At 39.9% G+C, this 25245-nt stretch overlaps 1 protein-coding gene and 1 long non-coding RNA gene across 3 annotated transcripts in view; one reads left to right on the top strand and one right to left on the bottom strand.

Annotated features, from left to right (window-relative positions):
• Positions 1-10743, top strand: part of Adgre1 (adhesion G protein-coupled receptor E1) — a 51524-nt gene extending 40781 nt beyond the window's left edge. The window contains exons 19-23 of one of the 2 annotated variants that reach the window (XM_087201377.1): positions 1092-1158; positions 5235-5326; positions 8381-8549; positions 8664-8861; positions 10340-10743. In XM_087201377.1, the coding sequence (XP_087057503.1) occupies positions 1092-1158; positions 5235-5326; positions 8381-8549; positions 8664-8861; positions 10340-10345 (532 nt within the window). In that variant the 3' untranslated portion in view covers positions 10346-10743. Of the gene's footprint in view, positions 1-1091; positions 1159-5234; positions 5327-8380; positions 8550-8663; positions 8998-10339 lie in introns of those variants that run through there. The other variant, XM_021245170.2, reaches the window with a different exon arrangement.
• Positions 10744-23608: 12865 nt separating this feature from the next.
• LOC110345937 (uncharacterized) lies at positions 23609-24839 on the bottom strand. Its single transcript, XR_002389632.2, has 2 exons — positions 24255-24839; positions 23609-23979 (listed from the first exon to the last, which is right to left on the bottom strand). It is a non-coding gene; the product is annotated as an uncharacterized LOC110345937 (long non-coding RNA).
• Positions 24840-25245: the final 406 nt, after the last annotated feature.

Genomic DNA, 25245 nt, shown 5'->3' with positions numbered 1-25245 from the left:
CTATTGGAATTGTTAAAGGAATACTGATGTACTGTTGTTCACGGTGGGAGAATGGTTTTTATGTGGTCAAAGTTGCAAACATATACCACATTTCCTTTATGCGCTCATCTGTTGGCTGGCATGTAGGTCTCTTCTGTAATTTAGCTCTTGTGAACTGTGTTGCTATAAACATGGGTGTGCATGTACTGCTGAATACAATGACTTTATCTCTTCCAGGAAGACACCCAGAAGAGGAATAACTGGGTCAAATAGAATTTCTGTTCTTGGTTTTGTGAGGAATCTCTGCACTGTCACCAACTATAATAAACAAAACAAAGTAGAAAATATGCATTTGAGACCTGATAGAAAGAGACACTGCCTTCTCCTCCCCGTAATTCTGGGCTGCCTGATTCATGCTAGGCTTTGCACTGGTTGCTGGTTTATTGCAGAGATGACCAAAGCATCCATGTTCCAAATTCTCATAGTCTGGATAGGGAAGAAAATTTGCAAATACACAAATAATTGAACAAGATACCTGATGGTACAGAAAGCTGCTATCTGAAAATTCGGTGAAAGCCAGGCGTGGTGGTGCATACCTGTAATCCCAGCACTCCTGGGGCTGAGGCAAGAGTATCGCCATGAGTTCAAGACTAGCCTGGGCTACCCAGTGAGATCCTGTCTCAAAATAAACCATAAAAAAATTAAAAATAAAATGCAGGGAGCTCTGCTGGAGAGGCCCCGGCTGTTGCAATGAGACACTTAGCTGAGGATGGGGAGGAGCAGCTGCTCACTGGATTGGAGCTGAGATTTGAATGACATAGTGTGTGAGTCTAGTTTGCACAGGCAGAGAAGGGATTACAAATGTTAAGAACCAGTAATGAGCTTGATCTCCAGCCCTGGGTGAACATTTCAGGAACATCTGTCCAGGTAGATTGTCTGAAACAGGATTCATCCTCCTGCAGTGAATACAGAAAAGCAGCCTGGTCCCTGATGAGAATTTCCACCTGATTTCACCCCTCAGTGTTCTCCCTGTTGGTGTGTTTGTTGATCTAAGAATAACTGCAAGGTCAGGATCTGCAGCCTCTGCTCACACTTCTCATTTCTCTCCACAGCTGCTGGCTGAACACGGAGACAGGGTTTATATGGAGCTTCCTGGGGCCGGTTTGCACGATCATAATGGTAAGCAAATTATTTTGTGAGATGCATTTTGGAGAAGGAGCAAGGAGGCCCAGGAGATTAGGAAGTGCCAGTGAAGCACAAAACAGAGAAGCTCCCTTGTTCCTCTCAAAAGTATTTTTTTGTGATCCTTGGCTTTAAGTTTACATTCTTTGACTTGTGACATTTTATTTGTGCTGAAATAAATACACCTCATGTAAAGCCCAGGTGTGCTGAGGGGTTTATGAGTGAAGGGTTACGAGTGCATTAACAGGGAAGGACAGTGTTAAATGAGGCTTAACAGCAGGAAAGGACAGAGCCCAGTGCTGTTGAGCTGGACCAGAATGTTCCCAGAAGGCACTTGCAGTGTCCAGGGGTGGTGGACGGAGTAGGAAACTGCCATTAGGTCCATGCGTGGTGACCGTGATGGAGAGGATCTAGGGTGGGGTGGCAGCAGGCCGGACAGGGCCGTCAGGAGGTCTGATCGGCGTGGGCCATCCAGGGGAATCATCGGAAGAGGACTTGAGTGTCTGGTGGTGGCCTGCTGGACCACAGGGCCATGTTCTGCACTCAGTTATTGCAGGGATGAGATTTCTTTTTTTTTTGTACTGGGGCTCGAACTCCAGTCCTTGTGCTTGCACAGCAGGTGGCAAAATCACTGAGCTAAATGCCCGGCCCGGGAGGGGATTTTATTGAGGAAACGATACTGCTCTGCTGTCGTTAGCTTGCTTAGTTCTGTTGTATGACCCCCCACAGCCAGGCATGGCTCACTTAGCATAGAGGCAGAAGGCAGTTTCCAAAACAATACAAGTTTCCAGTGTGCTTTAGACAATGCTTATCTGCTCAGTCTGGTCCCTGTCATTTTATCATATTCCTTGGGAACAAAAAGTGGTGTTTCAGGAATACGGTGGGAAATGCCCTAATTTTTCTGAGTGTTGATCACAGCATTCCCATGGGTCTGAACACTCTTGTAATCTTTTCATGCCTATCTTCAATTTCCCTTCCCACAGGAAGATGTGCACTAGAACCAAATTCTGTATCAACAGTACAAAGAGCAACAAAGCATCATAAGCCCTTTAATAAAAGCAAGCAAACCAAATAAAGTCTTTTTACCAGCTAGTACTCCATTGACCATACAATGCACATTTTCTTTTTCAGTTAATCTGTTGATGGATACACAGTGGAGTACTACTCAGCCATAAAGAAGGATACATTTTAGTCATTTGTCAGAAAATGGATAGATCTTGAAACCATAGTACTAAGTAAAGTCAATCAGATGGAGAAACTCAAAGTACAAATAATTTAAAGAGCCCAGTAAAAGACAGATGATAAGAAACAGGGGCGTAGACTTTGTGAAGGTAGGAAAGAGATCTGAGGATGAGGGGAGGTGGAAGGAGAGTAGGGAAAGTAAAAATGATTAAGATGCAATATGGATGTGTGTGATTCCCCATGATGAATGTATTTATTCTGTATTATAAACATATACCAATAAAAATCACTTTCCCCAAGTAGCAGAAGAGGATATGAACAGGATCACTATGAACTTCTCTATAGCAATACATGGGTTTCTAACTTATGCATAACTGAGACCCACTCCAGGCAATGGGTTGTACTGCAGCCAGTCATTGCTGGCATTGCGTGAAGGAGGCCAGTGCAGATGCCACAGGGCACCACAGCGGGAGGACAACGGCACCTCACCACACACCCAGCCATCCATTTATGGCAGCTGTCACACAGCCACATTTCCAGTGCCCTCGCTTCATAAATTTGTCATGAATATTTTAGTATCCAGATTCTCCAAATGACAGCTCTGACTGACTCAGGACGTACATATGGTTGTGGCAGGGTCCTTTGCAATAGTTATCATCAGCACTCATGCATAAGAACCCTTCTCTTACTACCTAGGACTGATGCGAGTGACTCCATTTTTAGTCTTACAACTCTGGTGCTTTCTTTATATCACTTCCTTTGAGTCTCTCTGAAGATGTAACTGATCAGTTCTCTTGTAGTCATGTTTTTATTTCTCCCCCATCACCAGAATGATTTTCTGGCTGTTGCACTCATCTGATCCCTGGTTGGAGAGGAATTGATGGGCAGTGGCTGAGAGCTGGATTAGTTCATTGCCAGAAGCCCTGGGAGCTGCAGGCTGAACAGGAAATCACCAGAATTTAGTAGGAACAGGCCAGACAGGAAATCACCTCATGGTCTGGTGGTAGCACATACACAGAGAACTCACCAGGGTCTGATAGAGGTGCTGCATACAGGAACTTGCCAGAAGGTCTGGAGGTGCCACACCAGGTAGGGAAATTGCCAGAAGCTCTGTTGGCAGAGGGCTAGACCAGGATATTGCCAGAGGAATACTCAGTGTGTACCAGCCGCCTGGTAGACCATAGCATACCACAGTGCTGAGTTGTGCACTCAGTTATTGCTGGGATGGGGTCTGAGAGAACAAACTATAGGTATGGTTGTACTTCCAGACACAGCTGATTTACCAATGGGCAGTGTTCTGGCTTGGACCTAAAATGTCTCATCAAAGTCTCATGTATTTGGAGGTGAAGATTTGGAAAGTGATTGGACCAAGGGGTGCTGTGCTTCTCAGTGGATGAATCCATGGATGAGTTCATGGTTGAATACACTCTTAGGAGAGGGGGCCAGATTGGAGGTGGCTTACCAGGGGTGTGACCAGCAAGGGTGGATTCTTGTCCCTGGCTTCTCACCTTTCTCTAACTCCTGGGTAGCGTGAGTAGAACAGCATTCCTTCACCATGCCCCTCTGCCATGCTGTTTATGCCTTGAAGGCAACCAACCTTGCACTGAATCCTCTAAAACCATGAGCTAAAGTAAACCTTTCAGTTACAGGTGTTGTATATTTTGTCCCAGTGATAGAAAGTGGTTAATACAGGCAGTTTCTGCAAACAACACCAGTTTGCTCAGTTCCCAGTGTACTTTGCTAAGCCCTGGTCAGTGTAGGATGATTGCTACAAGTGTCACTGTCTACTTCCTTACAGCATTCGGTCACTTTCCAAGAGACCTGAGAACACCAAACAAACATTTCAGGGACATGGTGTTCGATGCCCTTGTTTTTCTCAGATATGATACAAATGCAAAAGCCTTTGGAAGAAATCAAAATTTTATCCTTTCTTTGTGCTTCAGAAAGAGTTGATCTGTTTTGCTGTGCTAGGCACACTTATTAAATTAGGGGAAAGTTTAGGAAGGTAAAGGAGCAATAGTGGTGGGTACAGGAGAAGGAGCTGGATGGATCGCAGGATGGTGGAGAGAGGTAAAGGGAATCTGAAGAGGCTGAATGCCATCTCTTTGTCTCCTTGCTTACAATCCAGCCTCTCCAGGCTCTCTCAGGCTCTCTCATAACTCAGAGGGTGGCTGCTACTGGCCCCTGGAGGGTAGTAGCCAGGGATACTGCTCAACACCCTACACTTCACAGGAAAATGCTCTCCCCTCTCCCACAATAAAAGTGATCTGAACCCAAAGGTCAGTATGGCCAAGGTGGAGGATCTCTGCCCTAGGAGTGTGTGTTCCCCTGCTGAATGAGGACCTCAGAAGAGAATACATTGTCTACTTAGCTCCCAGTCTGTGTCCTAGTCTCAGCTTGGACCTTAATTTATGGTCTGCATCCTGTGAAAATAAACAAAGACTTCCCAGAGAAGAACAATTAAAGGCTATTTATTCTGAAGCTGATATAGTACAGTAACAAGGGAGTCGACCGGCATCACTTGCATTTGGGGTGGACTGAAAGGCAGGCAGAGGAGTGGGGAAGATTTCTGGAGAAAGAAATGAAAGTTGTCAGGCATCTGTTGGCAAGGGAAAGCTGGAAGCACGTTCATGAGAAGTGAGGTGTCCAATGTGATTGACTAGGGGTATTTGTGGGTTTTCTGCTGTTGGTACTAAATTGGAAGTGGGGGAAGAAATTAAGGAAGTTGTCAGTTATGAATGAAGGCTCAGTCTACGTGAGGTGATCACTGCACGCGTTACTGGTTTGTTTGCTAGAGGCTGAGACACACAGTTCTATCCTTACAGATGGCCTGGCCTGGCCCTTGGGCCTGTGGATACCCAATCCTGAGCCCCTTCTGCTTGCTTCTGTAGATCAACTCCATCCTCCTGAGTTGGACATTGTGGATCCTGAGGCAGAAGCTTTGCAGCGTCAATGCCGAAGTCTCAACACTCAAAGACAGCAGGTGCAGCCCTCTGACCTCTCCTGTTCTCTAGTGTCTTCTTCCTTCTGGCAAAAGCTCCATGAGTTCCTTGGGAACACTGCATCTGTGGCTGTCCTGTCACTTTCTTGTCTCGGAGAGACAGTACCCACCACCTATTGCATAGAGCAGGACGGGTTTGCTTTGCCTCCCAGCATGTACAGGTTGCACTTCACACCTGGTCTGCACCAGGTGTGGAGGAGAGCTGCTCATGTCATGGCAGCTGGAAGCAGAGAACAGGGAGAAGCCAGGGAGGGATAGCACTTCCGGGTCACAGGGCCCCAGTGACCCAGCTCTTCCCACCTGGCCCCACCTCCTGACTTGGCAGTATCTACATTGTCCTTGTGGTCCAGTCATCTCCACAATCCCCCCTCTGAGTCCATGAGGCTTTGGGAAGACATCCAGGTATAAACTGGAACAGTGCCCAAGGCCAAGGGCTTATGAGACTGGCAAAGAATGTTGTACCTGCAAATCCGCAGCTACTGTTTATGAGCTATGTGATTTTAAGAGACATACAGAGGGGCTGGGGATTTAGCTCAGTGGTTTCATCACCTGCTGGGCAAGCACGAGGACCCCAGTTCAATCCCCGGTACCAAAAAAAAAAAAAAAAAGAGAGAGAGAGAGACATACAGGACCTCTCTGAAGCTCAGGTTCCTCATGTTTCATATTGGGATCTTAATATTTCTGGCTTTATGTGTCTTATAAAGCATTTCACACAGTTATTAGGAAACCATGAGCATTTACTAGATTGAAACTATCAAGGTATTCTTGATGAGTATTTAGACATGTGTATTTATAAGAATAAGAATTTGTTTTGTTTTATTTTTTGTTTTTTTTAGACAGGGTCTCATTATGTAGTCCAGACTGGCCTTGAACTCTTGGTGATCGGCCTGCCTTGGCCTCCCTTGGCCTCCCGAGGGCTAGAATTTCTGGTGTGTACTTCCACACCCAGCTAGAATCATATTGTTTTTAACATAAGTCCTCTTAACAATGCCACAAACACTTTCCCACGTGATTGGATATTATGGCATGTATATGTATATTTTGCCCAGCATTTCAGTATGAGGAAGCTGAACACCTTATCTAAATCATCCCCATTCATGCACACTTAAATTGTTTCAATTTTCTTTTTTTCTATTGTAAATAATACTACCTTGAATACCCCATAGGTTAATCTTTTTATACACTGGTTATTTAATTGCAGTACCACACATAACACTCCCTGAATCCAATGGTCAGTGGAATGTAATGGCTTTAGTATATTTTGCTAATTGGTTTCCAGAAAATTTGTTTCTGATTACAGTAGTGCTTTTTGGTTTTTTGCCAACACTGGAGTTGATTGTTGTTTTTCTCCTTTTTTATTTAGATTTAATATGTAAAATACACGTTCTCATCATTCCAGTTACAGATGTTTTATTTTATATTAGAGATGTAGGACTTCCTCATGTTCTTTTAGATCACTCATGCTTTTTCTCTCTGCACACAACTTGGTGCATTTTAAAAACATTCTACGGCTAGACCTTGTCTGTATTTTATTGTCAGCAGCCTGATGTTCCTTGTTTTACTCGCTGTGCATATCTAGCTTCCTATCAATTTTAAGTATTTTTCCAAAAGTTAATACAAAAATTAAAAGTTAAAGTAAAATTCATACATCTGCATGACAGAAACTGAAGCAGTAAAGTTCAACTAAGACGAAATTCCCCATTTTAATCACTGAACCATTCCAAAGTGTGCAGTTTGGTGGCTGTGAGCGCATTCAGAAGGTTTTGCAGCCACTACCATTATCTAGTTCCAGAAAGTTTTCACCACCCAAAACAGAAGGCCCCCAATGCATTAGGGTGTTGGGAGCAGAACTGGGGCTTGAACCACTGAGGTGCATCACTGGGGCCTTTTTTTGTATTTTCTATTTTGAGACAAGGTCTCGCTAACTTGAACAGGGAGAGCTGGAACTGTGATCTTCCTGCCTCAGCCTCCCAGAGTGCCGGAATCACAGGCATGCATGGCCACTACTGGCTAAGCATTTCTGTCTTTCATTTGACCATCCTGTGTCTGTAGATCTGCCAACCCAAAGCAACCATTGTCACTCAAATATTCTACATGTGTACCTTTACCTATGTTATTCATAAATGATAGAATATTGTGCATAGTGTTCTCTGTTTTGCTTTGTTCTCGTGGCACCTAGCTTATTTCTTATTGCTACCTGTGGCTAATACCAGCTAACATTAATGCCTAGTTTGTACCACACACTGCTCTGACCACCTAAGCACTTTCCCATATCATCATCTAACCTGTAGAATAAGTTTATGATGTAGGCATTGTATTAATATCCCCATATCCAAATGAAGAAACTGAAGTACAGTGGGGGCAAATAACCTGCTGTGTCAGCTTCTTTTATTCATCATGAAATTTGTAGGATTCATCTATGTTGTACGTCCATCCTTGCCTTGTTCTTCATTATGGCTGAATAGTATTTCACTGAGTGGACATAACACATTTTGTTGATCCATACATTGTTTTGTGAACATTTGGGTTGCTTCTGCTTGTGGGGGAGTACAATGGGGGAATGATTGCTTAGTGACTATCCAGTTTCTGAGATAATAAAAATGACCTAGAACTATATAGTGGTGATGATTGTATGACATCAGGAATATACTCAGTGCTGCCAAATTGCACACTTTAATTAAAATGATGAACTTTATGTTAGGTGAATTTTATCTCTATGAAAGAAAGCCTTCATGATATTTTACACTATGGTTTCACCAATCATTTAATATAACTCAAATTTTTGGACACCTAGATCCTTCTAAATTTTGATTAATAAAAAAAAGAAATCATTTAACAATGCATCTTTATACCGTGTGTATCATAGGCAAACTGTATTGTAATTGTCTGCTTGATTTCCCTGCATCTGAACCTTAAAATTTGACTCTGCTCTTCTACCCACCCAGGTGGGGCACAGGATGGCAGTTCCTCTGAATGTGGCCCAGAAGGACTGTGCCACCCGACGCGTCCTCATGCTTTGTAAATCTCCCCTTCCAGGTTGCTGACCTTCAAGGCCTTTGCCCAGCTCTTCATCCTGGGCTGCACCTGGGTGTTGGGCATCTTTCAGATCGGCCCCATGGCAGGCATCATGGCATACCTGTTCACCATCATCAACAGCCTGCAAGGGGCCTTCATCTTCCTCATCCATTGCCTGCTCAACCGCCAGGTATGTGGGTGCAGCCTCCATATCCCCTCCCCAAGCATCCTCCAGACTCCCTGTGCCAGGACCATGTTCTTGCATCCAGCACTGCTGAGCTTCCTGTGGTGTCTCTGTGTCCAGGTACGAGAAGAATACAGGAGATGGCTCACCAGGAAAACCACACCCGGTTCCCAGTCCCAGACCTCAGGGGTGCTGCTGTCCTCCACACCCTCCTCTTCCAAGATGGCAAAGGACTGTGTGTCTTCCACAGACTGTGCTCCGAAGGAATGCTTGTCATGCGGCAACACTCCACACGGCCAAGTCTCCTGGGAGACATCGGTGGGCACTTAGTGACTCATTGCGTCAGGTGTGGGGATGGAGCTGGGCAGCCTGGCCGTAAACCCCAGCTCTTTGCCTTCTTAGTTACACAATCCCCAAAAAGAAAATATCATAACTCACATGGGTATAAAATGAACATATGGTAAGGATTTTACTCTATGCATTAATCAGTGAGGGTACCAGGTGGATGTTAGAACTGGCTCCTAAGAGAATGCTAAGAATTTCTGTGTGTTAGATATACATTATTTCTATATATACTTTGCTGTATATACATCATGTGATTGAACTGAGATATATTTTTTCAAAAAACAAAGATCTCCCAGGGATTTAGCTCAGTGGTACTGCCACGCGCCTCACAAGCACAAAGTCCCCAGTTCAGTTCCTCGTACCAAAACCCATAGAACTATAATATGTATTATATACTATATGTTATATATTCTATATTACATACTTTTCATATATGTATATAGTGTATATGTTATATACGATATATAACTACACACTTCCAGCTCTTTTTTTGGTGGTGTGGGAGATGGAATTCATGGGCTCATGCATGCTAGGCGACTGCCATGCCACTGACTACACCCTGAGCCCTAATATATTGTAAATGGCAATGATATTCCAGGAGTAGACCCTTATGTTTAGAAACCAACTGTAAGACTAACACCAACAACGAAAGTTGAGATTATCCATTTTCACACCACATAAACCACCACCTCATAAATACTTCTGGGTATACATCACTGAGATTTAGTGGCTTGATGATATGGAGAACTATTTTTCTTGCAAGTAGAGGTGGGGAGCAATAGGTGTTGCTCTTAGTGCTTCTGTTTCTCAGCAGTGTGGTAAAAGATCCAGGGTGTCTGGACTGGGAGGGTGAATCTTAGTGGTACAGGAAATGCTTTTGCTTATGTGAGGCTTGGGATTCCATGCTCACCACCAAGAAAAGAAAAGAATATTGAAGCTGCTCCTTGCTTTCCATGTACTCATCAGAAGGTCAACTTTTCATGTTATTTTCATTATGGTAAAGTGGCCCCCAGAACTCCAAACAGCATGACCATGACCTTGTTCAAGGAAAGAAAAAGTGGGATGGAGTAGAAGCAGCCAATTCTCCTTACATACTTCTCTCTTAACAAGACACAAACTTTCCCAGAGCGCTGCGGAAGTTTTCTTTTCACTTAGTCAGAACTAAATAAAATGCCCGCTCCTTCTTACAGTGAATCTGAAAAAAAACAGTGTTTGTTTTTCAGATAGAATAGGAGCTTTTAATGGTAAAGTGGCTGGGAATGGCTTCTGAGTTTTCCAACAAGGCCTGCTAAACTGGAGACAATCACTTAATATTTTCATATTTATCTTTCTTGTCTTTGTTAATATATTTACATCTGTGTATTCCTGAGACCCATGCTTCTGGAGATGTGACCTTTGCATTTACTGTTGTAGCTTCAGACTCCGAAGAGATTCTGTTTTCTCTCTTCCAGACTTAAAGTGCTTGCTTGCTTTCAAACATACTATTATGGAGCAATATTTGAAAATTACAAGCACCTTCAGAAGCCAACTCTGAAATCTTCTCTTCATGGCTTATTGTGGAAAAGGAAGACTCTACCAGCTCTAGAACTCTCTGCACAATTCACAGCACGGGTGGGTAGGGATGAGAGTTTCATGCGCTGGAGAGAAACAAAAGTTTCTTCCCTAAATTGCTGTGTTATCTTCTGCAGTTTGCAACTCTCTGGATTTCCGGAGTTCTTGAAAAGAGCATATCCCAGCTCAGTGATGTGACTGAGAACACACAGCCGCCATTTTGTTTCCTGGCGCCTGGCCCCAAATATGTCCTCCAGCTGCTATCACTGACACAGAAAAGATCTCAATAAATGATTTGACATCTGCCTGAGTGAATTACTATCAAAGACACTTCCTATCTTTAAAGAAATAATCAGTACAATGTTAAGACTTGTTACACAGACAGAAACTACTTTGGTACAGTCACTTAAAAGGATTACATTGTTAAGTGGGAGCACTTCCGGGAGCAAATTGCTAGCATTTTCTGTAGCACTGAAACACTCAAGGACAACATCCTTTGGAACATGCTCTGGTTGCTTGGAGTTTTCAAGTAATCAACTCCTTCCTAGTTTTTCAGAACTTGGTTATGACTTGAGTGGGATTTGCTGTGCCCACACCCTTCCCTATACTTTCTCCTCCTACTTTAACTCTGGGCTCAGATTTATACTTGCTTTGACCAATGCATTGTTAGCAAATGATATTCAACAGAAACTCAAAATTGGTAGGATTTCCTTCTTGCCATTGAAATGTTTAAGTGTGCTTACTCTTGCTTTCTTTCCTCTGCCATGAGAATCTGCTCAAACTCACCTGTAAGAAGTATGTATAACACATGGAGGAGAAGCAGGAATTCAAGTTAAGCACATTGTGGTCACCTCAAGCAACCACTTTGCCAATCTGTAGTTGACTCTAGTCACACAAGGGAACTCACTAACATCAGCAGACCCAAGGACGTGCCTCATGTACTCTGGAACAACAATATCACTATTTTAAATATCACTATTATTTAAATATCACTATTTAAATAATTATTTAAATATCACTATTTTAAGACACAATTTCCATGATGGTTTGTTATGAGGCATCATATGTGTGAATTCCTAAGGGATACAACAACTAATTGTCAATGTTTTGCATTTGATCAAAACAATGTAAAAAATTTAAAAATCATTCCTCTGATATGTCAGGATCATAAATTCTGTAGTACTAAAATAATGTCCTTTGTGATAGAGGAATTTCAGGAGGCTTTGTCTTAGTCTACCTTGGTGCTAAAAACTAGTCTTAAATATAGTCACTTAGGGCCTATATATTGAAGGTAAGTGGATAAACTGTGACATTTATTTTTAAATGTTGGAAATATTTAATTGTATAGATTTATGGGACACAGTGTGATAATAGGATCCATGTTTATACTGTGTCATGATCAAATCAGAGGTCATACTTAGGATTTCCCTTTTCTTAAATGTAAAATATCTTCATTAACACATAATAATTGTACATATTTATAGGGTACAGTGTAATAGTTCAAAGCCTGTGTACGATATGTATTGCACAAATAAGGATAATTAATGTAGTCATCTCATGGTTACTCTGTGTCTGGTGTTTTCAAGCTTCTCTCTCCTAGTTATTCAGATAATATATAATGGTTGATTGTGAACTATAGTTACCCCTCTGTGCTGTGGGGCACTAGAATTTATTATTTCTACATATTTGGGTCCCTGTCATTCAACTTCTCTTTGTTCCCCTCCCTATAGCAATCACTATTATATACACTGATTGACGTATTTTAACATCCACATCTAAGAGAAAGCTTGCCTTATTTCTCTTTGAATGCATAGTTCATTCAACATAAAGACCTTCACTGCCATATATGTTGTAAAAATGGCAGGATATTATTATTTTATGGATAAATAATAAGCAGCTGTGTACATGTATCACATTTCCAATCAACTCACAGGTCCACCAATAGATAAATGAATTAATGCTTCTTACTATAAATACCAAGCCACTCTTGGTAGATTCCTATCATCCTTGTTTTCTCATTTGGCACCACTAGAGGGGGAAAGAGACATAAAACTGGCAACGTTTCTGATATCTAATAAAACAGTGGGGAATAACTTTCCTTCTTACAATCCAAATAATTTGTGGTGTCCAAGAAAACTACAGAGTTATTTACTCAAGAAACACTTATTGGGTCTTCAGGCACCGAAACGTTCATGAGGCTCCATATAGAGTAAAGGAGATGAGCCGCGTAGGTGCCAACAGCACACCCACCCCCCACTGAAATGAGAAGACTCATAAACAAGTCTCACAACAAGACTTCCAGATCACCTACAGCAACCCCAAAAGGAAATGAGATAGAACACTCTGATACTCAACCACCTGGACTCCCTCAATGGGCAGCAAAAGAGGATCTGGAAAAAATGAAATCAGAAATAATTTCTCAGGTAAGAGCAGAGACTGTGCTCATAGTGTAAGTCATGATTAATAAATCTAGAGAGCAGCTGAGGAACATGATGGAATCCCAACATAGGAAACAAATGGAATCCATCAAACAGATACAAACAGATTTCCAGGAGATTAAAAACTTCATTGAAAGTCTACACATCAGAATGAGCTAATGTGAGGACAGAATTTCAGATATAGAAGATAAGATTGTGAGAAATCAATCCAGCAGCTGCTAGACAATGCAAAGAAGAATAACATAAGACTGACTGGAGTCAAGGAAGAAAGAGGAGAGAGTGCAGATGACATAAAAAAAACTGTTCACAGAACTGATGGCAGAAAACTTCCTAAGCAGGGGAAAAGAACTTGACATACAGATAAGTGAGGCATATAGGACTCCAAATAGCCTTGATCAAAAAAAAATCTACACATAGGCATATAATTGTTAAGATTCCAGAAACACAACAGAAGAACAAAGTTCTACAAGCAGTTAGAGAAAAGAAACAAATCACATACAAAGGAAAGCCCATCAGAATCACAACAGACTTCTCAATGCAAACCTTCAAGGCAAGAAGAGCTTGGAGTGACATATTGCAAGCCCTAAAAGAAAACAGCCTCCAACCCAGATTGATGTACCCTGCAAAACTATCTTTCAAAATGGATGGAGAAATAAGATACTTTCATGACAGAGCATCTTAGGAACTTCATGAATAAAAAGCCAGCACTCTAAAAATTTTAGACAATATCCTAGGAAAAGACAATGAGGATCACAACCCCAGGAAGCAAAGCAGAATGAACCCATTGGACATGAAAAGAAATTAAATGTAAAGGGGGAGAATCCAACAAAAAGAAAAAGTTATGACAACGATAAGTCAATATGTATCAGTTATAACCATCAATGATAATGGTCTCAATTCACTAATCAAAAGAAACAGACTGGCGCAATGGGTCAAGAAGCAAAATCCAACAATATGCTGCATACAAGAAACACACTTAATTCAAAAGGAAACTCATAGACTGAAAGTTAAAAGGTGGAAAACAATACTCCATGTGACAGGAACCTGAAAAAAAGTAGTAGTAGCTATCCTCTTTGCAGATCGAGTAGATTTCAAACCAACACTGATTAAGAGAGACAAAGAAGGACACTACATCCTTGTAAAGGGAACGATCCAACAGGAAGAGATGACAATCATAAATATCTATGCACCAAACACTAGTGCACCCAATTATATAAAACAAATACTAACGGACGTGAAAAGTCATATATGCACTAATACAATTGTAGTGGGGATCTCAATATCCCACTGTCACAAATAGATAGATCAACTAGACAAAAAATAAGTAATGAAATACTAGAACTCAATTGAACTCTTGAACAAATGAACTTAACAGATGTTTACAGAGTCTTCCACCCCACAAAATCAGAATACACATTCTTTTTAGGTGCACATGGGTCATTCTCCAACATAGACCACACACTCATGCATAGAACATGTTTAAGTAAGTGCAAAGGAATTGAAGTTATCCCCTGTATATTATAAGATCATAGTGTGATGAAATTGGAGATCAATAGAAAAGAAACCGCAAAAATTTCATTAACACGTGGAAATTGAACAACACACTTCTGAATAACCAATGGGTCACAGAGGAAATTAAAGAAGAAATCAGACAGTTCCTTCAATTAAATGACAATGACAATACAACATATCGGAATCTATGGGACACAATGAAAGCTGTCTTATGAGGGAAATTCATAGCAGTGAATACGCATATGAGGAAAACAGAATGAACCAAATTAAACAACCTGATGCTGAACCTCAAGCTTCTAGAAAAAGAAGAGCAGGACAAACCCAAAGCTCATACAAGGGAGGAAATTATAAAGATCAGAGGAGAAATCAATGCAATGGAGACTAAGAGAACGATACAAAAAATCAATGAAGCCAAGAGTTGATTCTTCGAAAGAATCAACAAAATTGACAAACCCTTAGCCAACCTTACCAGAAAAAGGAAAGAAAAGGCCCAAATCCATGCAATTAGGAATGAAAAGGGTGAAATTACAACAGACCCAGCAGAAATCCAGAGGATCATCAATACCTACTTCCAGAACCTACATGCCAAAACATGGAAAACACAGAAGAAACAAACAGATTGTTAGATACATATGAATTACCAAAGTTGAATGAAAAAGACCTAAAAATTCTAAATGACTCAATATCAATCAATAAAATTGAAATCATAATTAAAAACTTACCAATTAAGAAAAGCCCAGGTCCTGATGGCTTCATTGCTGAATTCTACAAGACATTTAGAGAGGAACTGCTGCCACTACTGTTTAAACTCTTCAATGAAATTGAAAGGGAAGCAATACTCCCAAATTCATTCCTGGAAGCAAGCATCACCTTGATCCACAAAGCAGAGAAAGACCCAACCGAAAAAGAGAACTATAGGCCAATCTCACTAATGAACATAGACGCAAAAATCCTTAATAAGATACTGGCAAACAGAATTCAGAAGATCATCAAGAAGATCATACACCCTGACCAAGTGGGATTCATCCCAGCGATGCAGGGATGGTTCAATATACGAAAATCAATTAATGTAATACACTATATCAATAGAGCCAAGGACAAACAACATATGATTATCTCCATAGATGCAGAAAAAGCATTTGACAAAATCCAACATGCATTTATGATAAAAACCCTACAAAAAATTGGGATAGATGCTCTCTACCTCAAACTGATAGAAGCCATCTATGAAAAACCAACAGCCAATATCATACTAAATGGTCACAAACTGAAATCCTTCACACTAAAATCAGGAACAAGACAAGGATGTCCACTATCACCACTCTTGTTCAATATAGTTCTGGAAACATTAGCCACAGCAATTAGACAAGAGAAAGAAATAAAAGGAATAAAGATAGGAAATGAAGAAGTCAAATTGTCATTATTTGCAGATGACATGATACTCTATATAGAAGACCCCAAGAACTCCACCAAAAGTCTTCTAGACTTAATAACCAAATTCAGTCAAGTAGCTGGTTACAAGGTCAACACACAAAAATCAATAGCTTTCCTCTACACCAATGACAGACTCACTGAGAGAGAAATAGGGCAAATAATTCCTTTCACAATAGCATCCAAAAAACTGAAATACCTAGGAATCATCCTAACAAAAGAAATCAAAGACCTCTTCTCTGAAAACTATGGCACTCTGAAAAGAGAGATTGAAGATGATATCAGAAAATGGACAGACATCCCCTGCTCCTGGGTAGGAAGGATTAATATAGTGAAAATGGCCATACTTCCAAAACTGCTATATAGATTTAATGCAATTCCAATTGAGATCCCAGCAGCATACTTCATAGACCTCGAGAAAACAATCCAAAAATTCATTTGGAACAAGAAGAGACCCAGAATAGCAAAAGCAATTCTAGGTAACAGAGACATGGCAGGGGATATCACAATCCCCAACCTGCAACTATACTATAAAGCTACTGTGATAAAAACAGCATGGTACTGGCAAAGAAACAGACTTGAGGACCAGTGGAACAGGTTAGAAGATGCAAAAACAACGCCAGACATACTCAGCCATCTCATCTTCAACAAAGGAGCCAAACACCCTCACTGGAGGAAAGATAGCCTCTTTAATAAATGGTGCTGGAAAAATTGGCCTTCAGCTTGCCAAAGATTAAAACTAGACCTATATCTCTCACCATGCACTAAACTAAAATCAAAATGGATTAAAGATCTAAATATTAAAATAGAAACTCTGAACCAGTTGAAACAGAGGTTAGGTAGAACCCTTGAAGACATCGGTGTAGGAAAAGATTTTATGAACAAAATCTCAGTTGCCCGTGAACTAGCACAAACAATCCACAAGTGGGATCTCTTCTTATTAAAAGGCTTCTGCACAGCAAGAGAAACCACCAGCAGTGTGAAGAGACAACCCACAATGTGGGAAAAAATCTTCACCTGCTCTTCCTCAGACAAAGGTCTACTATCTCAAATCTATAAAGAACTTAAAAAGATCAGACCTCCCAAATTTAAAGACTCAATCCAAAAATGGGCATCTGAAATGGACAGACATTTCTCAGACAAAGAAGTAGAAATAGCAAATAAATACATGAAAAAATGTTCAACATCACTGGTCATTCGAGAGATGCAAATGAAAACAATGCTGAGATTCCACTACACTCCAGAAAGAATGGCTGCTATCATGAAATCAACCAATCACAAATGCTGGTGGGGCTGTGGGGAAAGAGGAACCCTGCTCCACTGCTGGTGGGAGTGTAGACTGGTGCAAGCACTGTGGAAATCAGTATGGAGATACCTCAAAGAACTAGGACTGGAAGTCCCATTTGACCCTGCTATTCCACTGCTGGGGATCTTCCCCAAAGAATTAAAAGAATCATACCACAGTGATATATGTGCACCCATGTTCATAGCAGCGCAGTTTGTAATAGCTAAAACTTGGAAACAGCTCAAATGCCCATCAACTGGAGACTGGATAAAGAAAATGTAGTTTTTTAATAAAATGGAGTATTGCTCAGCCATAAAAAATGAGAAATTGGAGACATTTATAGCTAAGTGAATGCGCATTGAGGCAATACTCTTAAGTGAAATAAATAGGACACACATGTATAAATACCGAATAGTTTCTCTGGTGTGAGAAACTGAAAGTGTAAATAAGGACTAAATGTATAATAGGTAATGTGAAATAGGAAGAAAAGGGGCAAAGGGGAAGGAAGTGGGAGGGCTAGGGGAAAGGGTAGAAAGGAATGGGATTAATATGAGAAAATGGAAAAATAGGAACAAAATCTTTGTAAATAGGGAGGACTGGAGGGGTTGAAGGGAGGGCTGGCCAAGGGTGAAAAATAAGAACTAAGAGAGACTATGTAAAGGTGCAAATTTCCAATGATGAATGTCATTATATTGTATACCTAAAATGTACCAATGATTAGAATGAATAATCGATAATGTAAAATAGGAAGAAAAGGTCCAAAGGGGTAGGGGTAGTGGGAGGGGCAGGGGAAAGGAAAGAAGGAAAAGGAAAAATGATGAGAAATGGAAAAAATGGAAATAAAGTCTTTGTAAATAGGGAAGGGTGGAGGGCGTGAAGGAAGGACTAGGAATGGGGAAAAAATAAGAACCAAGATGCATTATGTAAAGGTACAATTCCCAATGAGAAACGTAATTGTGTTGTATACCTACAATGTACCCATAAAAGAATTTAATACAAAAAAAGAAGTAATATTGATAAATCAATAATTAAGATAACTGTCTACTTAAATCACCCTCTAAGTCAGCCTTTTCCTTCAAGAAATCAGGTTATTCACGAAGTTCCATTGAGCAGACTCCCCACTCAAAGAGTAAGCAGAAAAGATAAGCAAAATCACAAAATATGTAAGCACACTACTAATATTGGTTAAATGTAACAAAAATAAACTTATGGGATATTAATTCAAACAACTGTTAATAAAATAAATAATTAAGCAATTGAAGGCATAAGTCATCTGAATTATTGTGGCCAAGGTTTTGTATTGTCTGTCAATGAAATTACTGACTTCTTAATTGCTTCTGTGGTTCACTGAGGCGAGCTATCAGTCCTCAATTCCAAGTTCTTGCATCAATTTACAGAAGTGGTGAAATATCATTAAGAGTACTTTGTCAGTTAAAAAATGTATGTTAAATATATGTGTAACGATATTCAAGTGAGAAAATATAAGAACATATAACGTTTATTCTCAAGTTCAGTTTCACTTCAGGGAACCTCTTTGCAAATCCTTTTAAAGTGCTTAGTAAAAAGAAGGAGCAGAGCTTGTGAGGAGCCTGAAGGCCGCTAAATTTAGATGTGTAAATGAAACCACAGGGCTTGCTTACACTCCATAGGCAGTCTGTAGGATCTCTCTCTGTCTTCTTCCTTCTTACTCTACTCCTAATTAAAAGAGCAGTTCCATTACAGGGTCACTTTCTCCATGCTGACCTAGCTTTGCCGCTGCTTTGAGAAGGGTAGAAATCTGTACACTGCAGAGAGGTGGCAATTAGTTCCCCTGTAATTAATGAGTGAATGGTATCAGCGAATGGATATGGGCCATTGTCAGGCTGCTGAGTGGGAAAACACGGAATGGATTAAAGAGAACTTCCTAAGATAGTCGATCCTAGAAATGGGTTCACCATTTCTCGGAGAAATGGCAGACAGTCCTGGGATTCAGCCCAAACAAAATGACTGCAGTTCCGAGTCAGATTGGAAAATAGAGAAGCTCACACAAACCCACTCAAAGAGGGGCCTTTGGAAGAAAGTGGTGCCATTTATAATGAAATAAAGTCTCCCTTGGCCACCCAGAGCAGAGCTCTAACTAATGTCTTATTTTAGAATCAAAACCTGTTAGATATAGAAAGCTTGTTGGATATAAAATATAATATTTATATATATATATTTATTTTTTACAATTTTCAGGTGATGATATAGAAAGGGATTTTTTCCCCTGAAGGCAACACTACATAATTATATTGAACAATGGAAAGTTTACTGCCAGAACAAATATCAAAAGATTCAGAAATCCAAAAATCATCAGGCTATGTAGATTTAAGTTGGCTACCAATTTAGTCTCTTGCTGAGGAACCAGGTAGCTTTATAAATTTTCTAGTAATTTCATCTCTTCTTGATTATATCTCAAATTTGTTTCTATGCCCCCATTTTTTTTCCTTCTGATCAGCTGTCCGTGCTATCACAGTATTTTTGTGCCCTCACAACTTCAGCTTTCATAGGGGTCCCAGTCTGCAGTGACTCCAACTGTAGCTCATAGTGTTGATTCAATGCTTTCCATCTCAACCGACTGGTTTCTTCACCTTTATATTCCTAACCAAAAAAAATGTGAGGACCAACTAATTTGAAGGGCAGCCCATCACAATTGTGTATAATTGTGCTGCTTCCGTCTGTTAATATCATTTAAAAATTTATTTTAGAGCACCAATCGAATCAGCTTGAGAGCCCCTAAGTTTCTCAGTTCACAAGAAAATGTGGCAAACATTATTTTTGCATTGGAAGTATCATTCTATTGAGAATTACATTTTCCTTATACCACATTAGTCTACCTTTATTGCAGGGTTATTGGTATCTGTTCTCCCTACTTCCCCACTTCTATCCCCTCTTTTACTTCACGGGTGCCTGGAGAATTTGGAGATGGCTTATGTTGATTACTTGGACACCCATACCAGGTGGCTCTACAAAAGAGCTGTATAACACTACTTGAAAGTTCAGTAGCTTATAGAGATAAGCATTTATTCATTCCCCATGTGTAAAGTATTAATTGAGGTTCATTGAAGTTAGGTGATCCTGGTTTAGCTTCAGACTATAGAGGAGCACTAAGCCCTTAAACTAGCACTAAACCCAAGGAATGTTCCATAAACTAGCACTAAAGCCAAGAAATGTTCTCTTGACAAAAACCAGCAACATAAGAAGACATGATCAATCTGGAATTACATTGTCAAGCATCTGTCCAGGTCATTGTTGCTCACCTCTCATTGGAGAAGACAAGTGTCACAGTCAAACCCAAATTCAACATATTGTAACTCCTCTGAGGTCAGTTCCAGCACATGCATATGTAAAAGTATTACATGGGAGGAAAAAAATAGGACTGATAATCTAAAATAAAAGCTCCACAGTCACACTTACTTCATTGCTCTCCTGAGTCATAATGTGTGACTCCTGAAGCTGTCAAGGTTTGCTCCTACACAGAACTACCTCAAGGAAGAGGTCACTGGTCTCTTTTCTCATGACTTTCCCACCTCTATCCCCTCTAAGACTTCCTCTAAATGTCACCTCCAGGAATTGTTGAGGCTTTAGAAAGAGACAGTTGGCCTCCTCCTCAGCCCTGTTATAATGCCGCTGCCCAGCGTACCCCTTGTCTACCGTCTACTGGACAAATGGCTAGACTGGCTTGTGTTTAGGCTTGCCTGATCAAAAGGCTGGATGGTTTCTTTTTTTATAGTTTTACTTTATAAAATTTTTCTAAAATGAACAAAAACTTGTGGTATTGTATTGAGCTCAGGGCTCTCCCATTGTGCTATATCTCTAGCCCTTTTTATTTTATTTCACTCTTTTTTTTCATTTTGAGACATAGTTTTCTAAGTTTTTAATTTGCCCAGGCTGGATTCAAACTTTTGTTGCTCCTGCCTCAGTTTCCCAGATTGCTGGAATCACTCTGTGGTCCACCCTGCCTGGCTACTATGTTAAAGAGAAGTCTCTTAGTCTATATTATAAAAGTGATTAGTATGTGACGTCTGAGTAATTATGCCCCTATCATAAACAGAAGGTAGAATGTCCAGGTATGTTTTGAATATATCCCTGAAAGTATGACCATATGCATTTTAAAAATCTTAACTATCAATCTGATATCACCTAACAGGCTAACTTTACTTATCTATTTCCTAACTGGTGAGTGGGTACATCTCATATCAAACTAAATCTTGCCCACTTCTCTGTGCTTCAGTCTAGCTTAAAGAGAATGCTTGGTCTGAGCAAATCAAACCAGACACCAATAAAGCACTTACACGGAGTTCATATATGCTCCAATGCCTTTAAATAGTCTTTCTTTAGGAAATTTTTTCAAATGTTTATGTTTCCTTGATACATATTTATTTTACTATTGCTTCTGCTTTCTCAAAACAAGACCAAAAACACTGCTGGTCTATGCCTGATGTCCCAATGAGAATGAGAGCCCTCTGTTATCCAGTTCAGAGAGAGGCTTCATTTGGAATCACTTCCAGTGTTGAAAAGATAAAATTAATTTTCTTAACAATACTTTTGGTCATCATTCATCTACCAGAGATAGTATTTTGAGAAGAGTTCAGTCATCCTACTGCTTTGGAAATTTCTCGTCAAAGAGCTTCTCACTTTTCCGACATTATCAGACTGACTTTGTTATTACAATTGGTCAAAAGAAACTGAGCTAAATGCTTTTCAACTGGGGAACTTATACAGGTATTGTAGTAGGTTTTTGGCCATCTCTGCTTCAGTGATTGAGTGTATACTCTTTGTAACTGGCAGTCATGAGTTAGCCTTATCACCTGCTCTCATTCCTGATCCTCCAAATGGATGTAACCAGATAATACACAAATAATGGTTACCAGGCAAGAAGAACAAGGAAACATCACAGATGCCAATTTTCTAGTCACAGACTTGTGACAGATGAAAAAGAATTTTCTTGTTTAGCAGCTGCATCAACCTAATGACTTTATGATAAAATAAAAGATAGGCATTAAGTTTTGCCTCCTCTAAGATCAAGTGTGTGGTGTCTTTTTCCACTCTGCTTCTCCAATTTTGTGACACAAATTTTCTAAGAATGTAATTCCATTCTAACACTATCTACCTGTAGCTAGCACCAGATTGCACACATTAAAAGGCTCAGTCTGATAAAACACCAAAATATCAGATTCCCATTGCAAATCTTCAGGTACCTGGTCTTCTTTTTTTTTTTTTTTAATACCGGGGATCGAACTCGGGTCCTTGTGCTTGCGAGTCAGGCGGCGGAACCACTGAGCTAAATCTCCAGCCCAACCTGGTCTTCTGATTGCTCTAAATCAAGAGTTTTTCTAACCTCCTCTCCACATTTGGTAATTTGATAGAACAGCTCATCAATCTGTGACAGCCACTTTCCTTAGGTGAACCAGTTTGTCACAAAGGCTAAAACTGAACACTCCATAAAGAGGCACATGAGGTGGGTCTCCAGTGCCTACTCCTCTGGAGATAGTGCGTGCCTCCCTAGAGCTGTGGGAAGGTGTTCCCCAACCTGGAAGCTCTCTGAAGTCAATAGTGTAGGAAATTCATGGAGGGTTCATTACATATTTTTGATGGATCAAATCATTTGTCATTGATGATTGAACTCAGTCTCTAATACCTCTCTCCTCTGAAGAGGTTAAAGTGCAAAGGTTCTTATCTTCTATTCATGGATTTATCTTCCTGGAGACCAATCCTCAATTTTGAAACTAGAAGTTTTTCAGTCCAAGTCATCTTGTTAGCATAACAAAGACACTCATCACTCAAATTTCAAATATTCTAGAGGCTCTATGCAAGGAATAGAAAGACTTAATTTTAATATCACAGTTGATATGTTAGCTATATAGCTGAACAAATGTATTTGAAATACGGAATGATTATGCATTGAAAACCCATCATCAGAAATAGAAATGAACACATATTAAAGCAGCAATACTAGCAACATTCACAGAGCCCTGGTCTTAAGATAACATTAACTGAGTTTGGAAGACAATTATGTAAGTTTGAGAGTTTTCTTTAAGCTTTCAGAAGTGGGTAATAAAAGGCCACGTACATAATAAGATTCAATAATAGCAAAGACACACACAAACATACACACACATTAGTGCAAGCATTTGTCCACAGGGCAAATTGTCTAATGTCTCTGGTTCTCTTCAACATCATCATTTGTCTGGAAAAAAAAAACTGAAGAAATTTTTTTCTTCTACTACCATATTAGAGATGGCAATTTTGTTCTTTTAGCTTCAAAATGGAAAACAGTATTTGATCAAAGCTATAGGAAATATCTTTCTAAATCATTATACAGTATTCTCAGAATTCTGTGGAAATTTTAAAAGATAAATATGCAAGCAAATGAACAAGCAAATGCATTCAAAAACACTTTAAAAAAAAAAAGAAAAAGCTTTCACAGCTCACAAATTTGACCAGCAAGCCAGTAAACTACATAAAACCAGAGACTCAGATACTTAGTCATGTAGTTTGCTTTATTATTGGAGCTTCAGTGTTTGATCAGTTTCTACAATATGAGTACTCAAGAAATACTTGTCAAAGGAATAAATTGCTCATGAATGATTCAATCATGCATTTTTTTCACAAAATACATGCCCAAGAAAATGCCGAGATGAGCATATTTGTACCAGTTTCCCCTGTCAGAAGTATGTATTTCTTAAACTAGGTCACAGGGAGAACTGGTGCCACTGAACCAGAACCCTGACCATCCTCTGACAGCTCAGGCAGAATGAGAGGCCAATTTGGGTCTTGATCATGAAACATGAGATTAGAAGTACATTTTCAATCAAGATGCTCCTCCTTCTTACTATGATAACGAACACTGTTCCTGTGAGAAACAAAGAGTTAGAAGGAAGCAAAAACAGGCAAAGTCACAAAGAAGATTGTTACCTAAAAAAAATTCAATAACAAATTATAGCCTCTGATTGTGGGGTAAAGAAACAACAGAAAGAAAGAAACTAAGAACATGGGTCTCAAACATGATAAAGGAAAGGAGAGTTTCAGACCACCTCCACAGGGTATCTGGAAGATGGGTTCTCAGAGAGAGTTGAAGGCCCCAAAGCACTTTGAATACGAAGTGTATTCCAGCACCTAGGACAGTACCTGGCACACAGCAAAAACTCCATGAGCAGCACGTGGACTGATGCATTTCTGTTGCATCTTCAGAGGTAAACTAGTGCCTGGTTCAAATACAATGTTGACTGAATACTTGTTTGGAGACAAAATAAGTGAGAAGAAAGATCATAACTGGAGTGGGCTCTGGGTTTACATCTCCTGAAATCAGCAATACATATGTTTATACCGGAATATCTGCTTCTGCCTGAAATTATGTCCTTCAACACTTTTCAGCTTCCAACAATATGAAAATCATTTCTTCAGTCACTGTCCTTTCTCTTTTAGTACCCTGTAGGATGAATATCCATTAAAGAAATAACGGGGTTGGTTGTTACCTCCTCAATGCAAAGCCATGCACCAGAGATTCATGCCCTCACTTAGGAGAAGGAGGCCAAGTAATGTGAATTCCTGGTGTTTCCCCTTGGATCAGCATTGGTAAATCTCGTTGTCTACCAAGAAATTGTAAGAAAGAGAATTTTCATTTTTCCATGAGTCACATTTGAAAAATGGCATTGAATGTTCCATGCTAGCAGTTGAGCCTCATTAGGTAGGACAAGGAGACAAGTGTTTCAACCAAGCTGCAGAAAGCAATTAAGTGAGAGACAGTAGGAGAAAAATTTTTTTTAATCTTTAACTTTGGAGTATACAATATTTTAATATGCTAAGTAGTCTTGTCAACTAATCAACCTTAAAGATCCCACTAGTATGGCCACTTGAAAGAGAGCTTTTCATTCAAATGTGTTCCAAGAAATTCTAGGGCCTCACATTACATCTGTCTTCTTTCTCACAGCACTTCTGTCTTATCTCTGAATCTGAGATCAGAATCATTTATTTGTGGTAATCTTCCTTCTTAAATATTGAAATTAATCAAGTAATTTAACAAATTTTTTCTTTATCAGCTGAGATGGGTGAAACCTGTTTCTGTGCTAAAAAGAGGTCCTCTATACCAGGTATTTCTCCTAGGTTCACCTCAAGTCTA

This window comes from Heterocephalus glaber, unplaced genomic scaffold (assembly GCF_053883595.1).
Source record: "Heterocephalus glaber isolate CG9 unplaced genomic scaffold, H.glaber_assembly_v1.0 deba00001760, whole genome shotgun sequence".
Taxonomy (NCBI): domain Eukaryota; kingdom Metazoa; phylum Chordata; class Mammalia; order Rodentia; family Bathyergidae; genus Heterocephalus; species Heterocephalus glaber.
Note: the sequence above shows the minus strand (reverse complement) of the source record. Positions and strands in the feature narration are given on the sequence as shown.